This window comes from Catharus ustulatus, chromosome 1, assembly GCF_009819885.2.
Source record: "Catharus ustulatus isolate bCatUst1 chromosome 1, bCatUst1.pri.v2, whole genome shotgun sequence".
Taxonomy (NCBI): Eukaryota; Metazoa; Chordata; class Aves; order Passeriformes; family Turdidae; genus Catharus; species Catharus ustulatus.
This window is the reverse complement of record NC_046221.1, coordinates 6,421,642-6,433,889: the sequence shown is the minus strand read 5'-3', so window position 1 is coordinate 6,433,889 and position 12,248 is coordinate 6,421,642. Positions and strand designations below refer to the sequence as shown.

Here is a 12,248-nt window from a genome sequence, read left to right as displayed (position 1 = left end):
TCCAGTTACGGTGATATTGCTGTGAGCTCTCAAAAAACAACAAAAAAAACACCAGCAAAAAAACCCCCAAACAAACAAAACCAACCAACCCAATCATTCAGAAAAAAGAAACTATCTCATTATTATCAGGTAAATAAGAGACTTTTCCATTTTATCCCGTGCTGCTCTCCATGCATTCAGAGAAGCTGCTCAGGTGCTTGGTGATCTCCTGCTATTACCCAAATCCTCAGGGCTTTGAGACAACCTCAGCAGGGCTTTCCCCCTGTCCAGAGGGAGTACCTAATGCTCTGCTGAGCCCTGCAAAAGGTTTTTCTGGGCTTTTTTTCCCCCTCAGGGTTATATTTAATTAGTTGCTTACCCAGAGAAGAATTATGAGATTTTTGTTTACCGTGGTATGTTTAAAGATGGAGATTAATGAACGGTATTAGCAAAAAAAGCTAATTGATAAAAATTTAGGAGTGGGTCACAAAGGATTTTGATAAATGACTCTGTTTTATAGTAGTAGGAGTAAAATTATCATTGACAGTAATTATTCAACTGGAGTCCTGTATTCCTAAAAAAGTGTAGTTTTGTCTTTGATGTTGACTTTATTCCATAAAATACCGAATGTCCATTAAACACCTAAAGAAGTTCTTTTTCTCTCTGTGTATCTGTTCTTTTGAGCAGAAATAGATGTGCTCTTGTTGTTTTTATCCTTCTAAATTGAACTCTGTTGTAGGAAAAAGGCGGGCGAGGAAGCCATGGCAGGGACCTTGGCAGCGCTTCAGCACGCGTACCAAGCTCCCTGCCTGCCCACTGACTAATATTTATTGTTCTCTGGCAGAGTGTGTATTGGTCAGGCTCTGCCTGTACATTTTGTTCTGGGTCTGTTGTGAGCTGTAGGAGATGTGGCTCATCTGTGCTCAGTGCTTCTGCTGTCCCCAGCTGCCGGAGGTTGGGCTGTGTTGTGTGGAAGGGTGATGTTGTTAATCCTCCTGGTCACAAAGTTTGGGGTTGGGCTTCAAGATCTGGAGCAGAACTGAGGTTGTAGTGTTCAGTGCAGCAGTTGTGGTTCAGGACTGCCTGGCTTTGTGTGGGTGAAGGGCAATAGTCATGGGCTGTTGTTCCATGATTGCTTTAAGGCAGCAAAAATGGGTCCCTGACACCATCTTACCCCTATTGCCTTCTCACATCCTCCTTCAAAAGGATGAACTTGAGAAGAAACCAAGTCCTGGGCAAAGAACAGAGCACAGGCTGTTTTTCCCACTGTATTTAAGGGCAAGTGGAAATAAGTATAAGGAAAAACTAAATAAAAATTAACGGGGTTTGTTTGTGGAAAAATGCAGTGTTATGCAAACCAACCAAAAGGTTTATGTATCAAACTATGAAATAAAATGTGTAAACTTAATGTAAGTAACTCAAAACAATCCATTCTTGCTACAAATGCTGATTGCAGCGATTAGGTGTGCTATATGGCCTTCTCAAATGGCATTTGCTGCGGAAAACATTAAATTACAGTTGTCAGTACAGTGTATATATATCACTGTTTTGTGACTTGAATTATTTTTTTTGCTCTAAGCCAAACATAAATTTGTGGGCTATAAAATCTGTTCTGATGATTGGGAAATGAATGTAACCAGCAAAAATAAGTTAATGATATAATCTGCCATGTTTCCACTGTTTCTTCAGTTTTATTTAAAACCTGCACAACATTAAGAAGCCTTTTTGTAGAATATTTGGGGGAGGGGAACGGCAAGAAAACACCAGACATGGTTATATCTTCTGCTGAAAGAAGCAATTACGTTTAATTAATTGAAACCTCTGCTTTTCCTTGGTGTTAAATAGGTTGCTAAAATACGATAGGGAGTTCAAGGCGCGAATACTGTTCTTGTTTAAACAAAATGTTTAAAAAGGCTTTCTGAGGTACTTTGGTGTTTAATACATGAATTGTAGTTTAATAGAAAATCTAAATTCATCTGTAAATTATTAAATAAACATAAACAATCATCATCTTCCACTGTCCAGCAAGTTTTACCTCCAGGGTTGTGTTGGGGAATACTGAAAAGGGTTTCCTGTGAAAAAGCAGAATTATCTTTTATGTTTGTGATGATTTCACAGTAATACTTGTTTAGTACAGACTTGTAACTTTGCATTGCAGACAGGTAGTTGGTAGAAGAATAATTGGGATAGGATTTAGAAATAATCCCTGTCCTTAGCTGATTGTGTTCTGTAAAGCTTTTGAGCGTTCCTTCACCAAGGGAAGTGTTTTCACTCACCTGCATTCTTATCCTTTCACTGAGTGCTGGATGATGTGCTGGGATGTTGTGAAGAACTGCAAGAAATGTAATATTTGAGTGCTTTTGGCTGCTTTACCTGCTGCTTTGTTTTTCTAAGCGTTAGAGGAGTGTTACCTTCATTGCTGTATCTCAGTCTTGCTGGAAGAGCCTGTTCTATCCAATGGCTGTTACAATGCATTTGCTCTTTGTTATGGATGGGAATCTATCTGTGTGACCATCTCAAATGCTGCTACCAGCAGTGTTTGTGTCCTTCCCACTTCCAACTCCTGTGTCCCATTCCAGCCAGCTCACTGGTCACTGGGCTCCTGGACAGGCTGATGCAGTGGCTGCAGGGAGGAGAGCAGGACAGTTTCTTCTGGTCATTCTGCAGTTTATTCTGGTTTCAGTTTTTGTGACATATGGGTTTTAAGGGACTACACTGGGAGCTTGTTAAGTGGCATATAAGTGAAGGGGATGCTTCTGTCTCTAGTAAGAAGGCTGTTTGTGTGTTCTGGGTGTGGTGTCACTGCTTAGGGTTAAGCAGGCAAGGGGAACCATAACCTTGTAATCCCTGGGGTTCCCACTGTGCTCACGTTTGTCAGCATTGTCCTGAACAAATTTTTTAGGGATGCCAAGAAAAGTCCTCCTGTCCTTAATCTCTGCTTGCTTTTCTCTTTCCCTCAGCTCCTTTGTAAGTTGAGTGGGAGGTTTTCAAACTTCGGTTTGAGCCTCATTTTAATTCTTCTTTTCCTCCTTCACAGACGCTAAAATGGTCCCAACACAGTCTGAAGGGGTTGTCTTGCTAGGTAGTCTAAGAGAGTCAATCCTCTTCCAACTGGGGAGAGCAATACAGACTCCAGAGATGGTTCCTGTTCTGCCCAGTTCTTTGATCCAAGAGAACCAAAGGCATTGCATGATATCCTTTCTTCTGTAGCTGATTTAGCAGATGCAGTCCTGCGGAAGCAGTTTGGATGGACCAAAGTGCTGTAACAGACTGTACAAAAAAAGGAAATGCTGGTTTTGGAATGATTTAATTGCTTAAAAAAAAAAACCCAAAACCTTTTCTCCCCAATGCAGAACTAAACCCAAACCTTTCAGAATCCTCAGTGAAAGAGGAACTGGAGGGGTTTTGTCTGGGGGGGCAGGCGGGGTGCCCGTGTGCTGGCCTGCATGGCATCCCGATTCAAGGCATGTTGGTTGAGTGAATGGTTGCCTGGGAGCTCTGGGACTTTGGAACTGCTGAGATGCCCCAAACCACTCAAAATTTGTGTACTTGGAATCAGAAGCTCCCAGGGTCTCCCAGGCTTTCCGTCAGCATGCCAGGCAGGTTGCCAAGTAGCCTGAAAATTTGGGAGGCGAGTTGCCAAGCTCTTGGCTCCCTTTCAAATGGGCTGCTGAACAGCTGGGAATCTGGATGCCTGGGCTTCTCAACAGCCCACCATGATAGTTACTGAAGAGCCAGGCAGGGAAAAAAGGCTGGAATTGGTGGCACAAACCTGTCTGCTTTCCATCAGACCTTGGTTGAAATTGAAACAAATCTGCCAGGTATTTTAGTTTTGACAGGCTGTCCTCACGTGATGACTTTTTAAATGTGATGACATCTAGTCATCTCTCATAACATTTTACTTCATGTGTCAAAATATTGTTTCATTGAAAATAATGTGTGTTTCAGTTTCATTGCTTTAGCATCATTATTATTCTATGGAAATTCTTTCTTGCGTGGATGAGTCTCTATTTTCTAATAGCTACTGCCCAGATTTTGGATAGCGTTCTCTCTTATCTCTCTATAGTTATATGTTACATGGAGCAGACAGGATGCTTGTGTCAAAATCTGGCTGAGTTAGTCTGTTGCTTGATCAGTTAAAGTTCATTATTGTATTTTTCTTGTAAGAAGGATCAGAGAAACTAAAGGGGCCAACTGCTGATACAGGTGTACCTTGCTGGGGACATGGAATGGGAAAAAATGGGAGGAAGACTGAAATCATGGGTTAGCTTGAATGCTACATAATTAAGTGCTGACATTCATGCTACAAAATGTAGTGATTTAAATCCTGATTTTACAAATGCTTTCAGTCTAAAAAGAGTTTTTCCTTCTTATGTTTGCAGGCCTCGGAGTAGAGGAAAAACTGCAGTGGAGGATGAAGACAGTATGGATGGTTTGGAGGCAGCAGAAACAGAAAACACTGTGGAAACAGGTACTGAGAATATAGCACTGATGCTCTGTGGGTATTGCTTCTCTCTCAGAAATGCATTTAGTTAAGTGGGACTTTGGTAGATGAGAAATAGTTACTCCATTTTGTAGTATAAGATGTGCATTTGGGCAGATTTAAAAGGGAAAAACCTCTGTATTTAAACCTATATTAATTTAAAACTATTGAAGCTATTATTTTTAAATAGTGAAATGGGAATGTCTTTATAGTGGAGATATGTTGAGGTTCTTTTCCTACTTTTGCAAAGCTGTGTCTAACAAAAATAAATGCTCTGAAGTGGCAGCTGCTGTTTTTGGAATACCTGCCAAAATACACTACTACTTATTGACCTGTATCTTCAGCTAACTACAGCAGATTATATACCAAAGGGATAACCAGGATAACCAAATGCTAATGCTTCCTGCTGCTGCTTAGGAAAGAGGATAAATCTGTGTTCTTGCTTTGGTAAATATTTGTTGTGGTGGTACCCAAATGCTTCAGTTACCAGAGGGAGCTCATTGTTCTGGACTGAGTACTGTTGAAAGAGTTTGTGATTTCTGTTCTGGCAGTTCAGGAGCCTAAAGAGACAAACAGATGAGCCAACACATGAGATAAAGGCCATGGTGAGGAGCTGTCATCTCCTTGCCAGGCACGTGTCTGTAGCCATTTGCCTGTTTTTAAGCAGGGACTGAGTGTAGAAGGATGAAACCCACCAGGAAGGATGATGCCATGGCCACTTGGCAGATGTTTGTTGTTCTCACAGAAATAAACTTTGATAATGCATTGAGACCCAAGGGTTTATAAATTTAATGAGGTGGCCCTGTAGTGTAATGAGAAGTGGAAGGAGGGACAGACACACAAACAACAGAAGCTGGAAGTCAGGGCAGAAATGGCATGGAAATGCCAGCTGTGTTAAAGGAGGTGTCCGGTTCTTCTCAAAGCTGCTGAGTGGAGGGGGAAAGTAGTGAAGTCCTTAAAGATGAAGGCAAAAATCTGTGCTTAGTTTAGATTCATAGGGGCAGCAAGCAGAGGACCTGAAAAGAACCATTTTTGCAGCAGCATTTTTCATGGTCCATGCAGGAACATGGCTGCTGTGGTGAAAGCCACAGAGGATGAGGGGGCTGAAATTCTCCTGAGGATGGCTTTGTGTGTGCTGGTCGCTTGCTTCCTGCTTTCTAGATGTGGAATGATGTTGAGAAGGTTTTGTGCTTGTGACTCAAGGCTTTGGGGAGTGTCAGGAGTGTGTAGTCACAACTTGAGTTGAATTTCAATGTTAATGGCATGTGGAGGGAACCTAGAGCTTAATATGAGGGCGCTTCATTGCTTTGTTCTGCCCATTGTCTTTTTGCCCCTGCAAATAAAATTACTGGTGATAAGTGAACTTGGGTGACCTTTTGCTGCTTCTACAAGTAGGTAGTTGCTAGTTAAGAAACTAACAAATAAGTTAAAAAGTTGGAGCAGGTATTTGTGTGTAGAAAAACAGTTTAGGGTAAAGGAAATTCAGTTCTAACTGTCTTATTACATCATTGCTATTACGTTGTGATAATGATGATTACTTTTCCTATCCTATGTGGAAGCAGTCTTATGAAAGTCAGTGAAGGGGATAGAAAGTGTCCCCCTAAAGTGATAAGTTACATAAATTTTAAATATGTTAAAAGAAAAAAAATAGAAAAAGAAATTCAAACTTAACAACTGGTATACTAGTGTGTAAGGAATCCAGTGATTGCTGTGTTTTGGTTTGTTTGGTTTTTTTTGCTTTTGTAGTTTTTAACAAAGTTCCTCAGCAAAAACCTTAGAGCAGTTTTTGATTCGAAGAGAGAGGGACATAATTATTTTTAAGGGTCTGTGAGTGCATATACATGTCCATTATCTTTCATCAGAATAATCCTGAGTGTCACAGGAGGCTGATACCCATTTCTAAAGGTATGGGCAGCAGGAGCACACTGCTGGAAATCCCAATGGACCAAGGCTCCACTGGGTCAGCTGCTGGAAGTGAAGCACCATCACTTCAGTGCTGAGCCCAGGATGGATTTACAGACTGTGCTCCTCACTGAAAAGATGCCTGGTAAAAATACATAGGTCTGAAATCCTATCTTTGCAGGGGAACCAAAATAGACTTGGAAGAGCATTAGCATGTTGAGAAGTTTGATAGAGACAGAATCACAATTATGTTATTTTAAAAGTTGGGCGCCATGTGACTTGCTAGAGGTTTGTATTATCTGAAAAGGCTGCTGCCTCTAAAACTTACTCTAAGTACTTACCTGAGTTAGTACATAAGTGTGGGAGAAGGAATAATATGTTTTTTGCTCTGTTTAAAACTGTGTTAATTAAATTGAGGGGTATTTGTATAGTAGTTTAATAATTTCTGCTTCAACTAAAAAAGGGTTTTGTTTTCATTGCTTTCAAAGAGTGGTCTTGCCAGCAATTTTGTCCAGTAGTTGGCAAACCAAAACACAATATAGTAATATTACAAAACTTGAAACTAAGTGTCTAAAGATCTTAAGATTTGTAATATTTTTTGAGTCTCTGTGTCCCTACCTGCTTTTCCATCGTTTGAGTCGGATGTTGAGAATAATCAGGAATTGTTTTACTGTGTGAGTTTGAGTTTTTGAGGTTGTTTCTGTTTTGTTTTATTTAATTAAGTTTCATAAAATGGGAGAAGTCCATGTTATTAATGTTCAGTATAATAAGCTCTACTTTTAGGGAAAGGGAGCAATGGAGGAGGAATAGGAACTCCTCTCCCAGGGAAGGAAAAAGGAAATGCCCCATGTGTTCCCACCTAAAATAAAGAAATGTTTGGTAGGTGTCAAATCTTTTATGGGGTGGAAAAGCAAGGAGTGTGCAAGTATCAAACATTATTTCCATTTGTAACGTTGACACAAATGTTTGTTTAAAAAAAAAAAAAGGCAAAAATTCTTCCCAAAGGGGCTCTTTTGCAATGCTGAGACACAGTCATTTTAATTGCAGTTCGGGAAACAAGTTCCTGCCCTTCCCAAAATTCTGTAATCTCACATGTGAAGCGAGGCAGAGTTGGAAGCAGAGCAGGGTGAGCCGTGTGCTGCTCTGATCACTTCAGTATGACTGCTTCTCCCGCCAACTGCAGCAGTTCCTGAGCCCTGTCCCTTTTCTGCCAAGTACTAAGTTCCCTTTGGTGTAGATGAATTCTTAAGGACGGAAAGAGAGGAGGAGGGATTTGGAATTGGAGAAAGGAAATTCTGGAATTTGGAAAAAAAAGATCTGTTTGGAGCTAAGTAAACTTTTTCCTGAAAAAAGGGTGTTGGCAACTACTTCTACTGAATCAATAGATTTTCAGCTTCTTGTAAACCTCAGGACAGACTCCTTTTATTTACCCATCAACCCTGTCTCTCTTGCTGGTCCTTTGGCTCCTCACTTAATGTCTACTCTGCTCTTCAGCTTTTATTGGTCTTTCCAGCTGTCTGCTCCTTCATTTTTCATCACTGTGGTTCCCCCAGTGATGTTGTGCTGGTGTTTCTCTATCCAGCTGATGTTGTGGTTGCCCATTCTTTCCACCATTTTGGCACCACAGCCTCATAGCAAGGTTAAGGATGGCTGGGACCTCTGGGGATCATCTGCTCCACACCCCTGCTCCAGCAGGGTCACCTAGAGCAGGCTGTCCAGACAGCTTTTATCTCCAAGGACTGAGGCTCCACAGCCTACCCTGGAAAATCTATACCAGTGTTCAGGCACCCTCACAATAAAAAAGGATTTCCTGATGTTCAGAAGGAGCCTCCTATGTTTTTGTTTGTGTCCTAGTGCCTCTGGTCCTGTCAAGACCTTCCAGCTGTCAACACCTTCCACTTTTTTGGTTATCAGTATAATTCTGCAGAATACTGTGTCCCCCTCTGGATCCCTCTTGTGCTGCTCCTCTCTGTAATAAGAACAGTTTTTTTCTGATGAGCAAGTTTCTAATGGCCAAAAAAATACAAACCAGAAAATTTTGGAAAGCGTGTGGCTTTGTGGATAGGATATATGCAAATATAAAACTGCTAATCCAAAGAAAGGAATAATATACCAAGTAGCTCCTGACATGCTTTCTGTAGGTTTGGTAGCCCTTTTGCTACTAATGAAGACTTGGCTTCTGCTTCTTCTCCCCATCTTCTGTTAGTTTCAGGAAATTTCTGTGCTTGATATTTTCTTGGCTCTGCATTTAAGTTGAAACTGAATTCAGTGTGTTAATTATCTGATTATTTTTTTTTTGGAGAACACTTGTGAAATATCCTAACTCATTACTTGTGAAATATCCTAACTCATTCTAGAGTCTGTAATTCCTCATAAAAATGTTGAGATTCAGATCTAGGAGAAATGCAATAAAATAAGTTTATTTGAACTGCTGAGTCTCTTGGGAAATGATTAATAAATCCATCAGGTGTTTATTCTGCTAACTATCCATACCATGTCAACCAACTTTTACCCTCAACTCTCCATGGTGTTGAGAAGCTTCAGAGTTGATAATAGATAAAAGAACCTGGGTGATTTTATCAACCAGTAGTTCCTTACGTACATTATTGTTGTTAATAGCATTTTTATCAGACCCAGTGACATTGCCTGGCCAGTTGATTTCTTGTTGGACTTCACATTAACTTCCTGAAGATGAAGCTTCCTCTGACCAGCCTCAGTTGTCTCTGGGCAAAGCCCTGAAGAACCAGCAACAAACCCTTCTCAGTGGAGGAGAGTTATTCATGTAGAAGTTGCCAGGGAATTTTGGACTAATTCAGAATCTCATCAGCTTTGAAGCAACCTTGAAAGTACTTTTCTAGAGAAAAAATTTCTGCAATATCCTGCTCATTAAAGGAAATACAGGCTTCCTTTGCAATTATATGAACCATACTGAGTAGAGCCTCTCATTGAAGCAAAGTGAAAAACACACCTGAGAGCAAGTCCTGGTTTGGTCTTGGCAATGTGCTAATACCAAAATCCAGTTCTAAAATCCAGGCAGATACTTTGACCTTATCATTACCACCCATCCCTTCTAAAAATAATGAAAGGAAGAATTAGCACCGCTGAGGGCTTGCTTTTAGATTAAATTTGTGGCAAATACATGCTTAGAAACGCACTTAAATACTTTTAAGGCAAACTAGTATTCTATGTACTCATTAGAAAAGGAGTAATTTCTTCTTTCTTATGCTGCTGACTCCTACCTGCTCAGCCACTGGAAAAATTAGCAGAACTGAAGCATGTTGTTGTAATTATTATAAGTATCTTATTATTTTTGCTTTATATTCTGGTAATTTGTTTGTAATGAGGAAAGCAAACAAAAGAGGAGGTTAGTTGATGTTTGCATTTAAACCATTACAGGCTTACTCAATAATTCCATTTATCATCATGCACGCTTAAAATGGGCCATGTAGAAAAATGGGGTTTTTTTGCCTTCTGACCAGTATCTCTGTCTCAGGTATTTTGAGAGCTGGTGGAATCTGTTACTTCCAAATCAATTTGAACCTCACTGAGTTTTTCATTCTGGAGGTTATTTCTGAAATCCAACTTCTTTTTGATTTTACTTATTTATTCAATAGTGGTTTTGCAGTTTTGGTATCAATCTATGCTGTGTTAAACATAATCCAACAAGCTTTGAAAGTTTTCAAAGACCTGGAATTTTTCCACTTCTCCATCACCTTGATGTTTAACTCTACTGCTGTATCATTAGTGATGTGATGGAAGATCTGCATGGCCATTACCAGTCAAATACATTGAAATAGTTGCTTGTGCTTTGTGTGCTATGTGCTCTTCTCCTCATTCTGTGTGTTTTAGTTCATAGTCACAGAATGGTCTGGGTTGGAAGGAATCTCAAAGATGATCTTGTTCCATCCCTGCTGCTGTGAGCAGGAACCACTTGCTAATTCTGTAGACCTGTCTTAATTTGAATTACAGTAATGCTGTGCTGAAGCTGATTCTTCAGTTTGGTGAAAGAAGTAGAAGAGAAATTCACTGCTTATGAATTAAAATCACAGCATAAACCAGGCTGGTGTTGGGAGTCCTGCAAACACCTATCCTGGTAGCCCTTTTCTGGGTCAGGTTTAAAGGGGAAGAATGTAGTGGGTAAAATGAACTTATTTAGGATAATAAAAGAGGCACCCATTTGTAAGGCATTGAAGAGTGACCAATTAAATTAAATTAAATTAGAAAATTAAGTGACTCTTAGTTCAGTAGTAGTTCATATAAAAGAACATACAGGGCAAAATTACCATCCTGCTTTTATATAAACAAAAATCACTCTCACATAGCTTTTGCTGTCTGAACAAGTGGTGCTTCAGTTCTTCTGTGAATTGCAGAAGCTTTCATAAGTGAAAGAGAGAAAGAAATTCTAGGAATTACTGGCAAAGGGATAAGTGGAATAAAGCGTCAGCGAGGGGTTTATTTCTCTTTTTACTGTTGCTTTATAAATCCTTGGCATGATAAATGCCACGTGCAGTTCTGCTTTCCCTTCTCCAAAAGGATGAGCTGTAATTGGGAAAGTACAGGAAAGGCGAACAAGTATGACAAGAAGTAAGTAATAGCTTCTGTGTGGGGATCAGTTAAGGTAAAACTTCAATCTTAAGTGATTTCACTGAGGAGGAATGTAATAGGGTCCAAAAAATGATGAGTGGTATGGAGAAAAAGGACAGGGCACAGTGATTCATTTTGTTGTGCAACACAAAAATTAGGGGACATCAGGTCATGTTCAAGGAGTACAAGGTCAGGTGCATTTGCACTCAGCATCTACTGCAATTACAGAATTCATTGTTCCTGGATGCTTTGGGCATGAATAACTTGACATGGGTTTCAAAAAGGTGTAAACAAATTAGTGGAAAAATAATCAGATGAGTGCTGTTGAATACCACTCCTAGCTTAAGAAGTTCCTCAGTCATGGAGGTTCCATGTTATGATTATCTATAATATGGTTTCATGTTCTTCAGGTGACCAGAATTACAGTTTAAATGGTCCTGCATTAAAAATCTTGTTTTTATTTTATAACCAATACAAAATGTACAGTTATTTTTTATATGAAATGTATTTAACAGTAATAGCTCATCTGAATGAAAAGTACGAAAATCTGCAGTGGAATGTACAGAACAAGAATAACTGCAGGTTTTCTGTCAGCTGTCCTGGCCATGCTCTCTCCCACCTCCTTTTTGCACCTGTTTGCTGGCAGAGCATGGGAAACTTGTAGAGTCCTTGCTTTAGAGTAAGCACTGTGTAGCAACAACTAAAACATCAGTGTATGAACCAAAATCTCATCCTAAATCCAAAACACAGCATTGTACCCAATACTAAAAAGAAAATTAACTATGCTAGCCAAAACCAGGACAGGTAAGCATTTTAAATTCATAGTTTGCATTCCCTGTTTAAGGTTTCTTTTCATACTGTTGCACACTGACATTGTTTTTATGTGTCAAAACTACTAGAGCAATTTGTTGTTTGTAGTTCTGCAGACCCCTGTGATCCCGTTGGCTGTTTCCTGACACAGCACTGCCCCTTCCTTGTGCAGAAATAGCTGTGTCTGCCTTCAGAAGCTCTTTACTCCTTCTCACAGAATATCTTGGTAGGCAACAGTTGTGACCCTTGGAATGTCCCTGCTGTGTTTGGTGATTTTGGTATTTTCCAGCCTGTAATACTTTCTGTTCTTAGTGAAAGTTTTGGAAGCTCATGACATGTGCTTCACTATCTGCCTAATCAGTAGGTCTGACAATAAAGTGGTTAAACAGTCAACCTGCTGCATATAAATACTAATTTAGTAGTACAATATTAATTTTATGTTTATGACAGCTCTTTGGGTTTTTTGGGGGTTTTTTTTTGTGTCACTTCG

The 12,248-nt window shown here is 39.8% G+C and overlaps 1 protein-coding gene across 11 annotated transcripts in view; it reads left to right on the top strand.

Moving 5' to 3' along the window:
- The window catches only part of KMT2C (lysine methyltransferase 2C), a 186,750-nt gene that overhangs the window by 42,199 nt on the left and 132,303 nt on the right, over positions 1-12,248 (top strand). For all 11 annotated transcript variants that reach the window (XM_033058776.2, XM_033058830.2, XM_033058848.2 and 8 more), the window contains one exon: positions 4,362-4,450. In XM_033058776.2, coding sequence (XP_032914667.1) covers positions 4,362-4,450 — 89 coding nt within the window. The remainder of the gene's footprint in view (positions 1-4,361; positions 4,451-12,248) is intronic.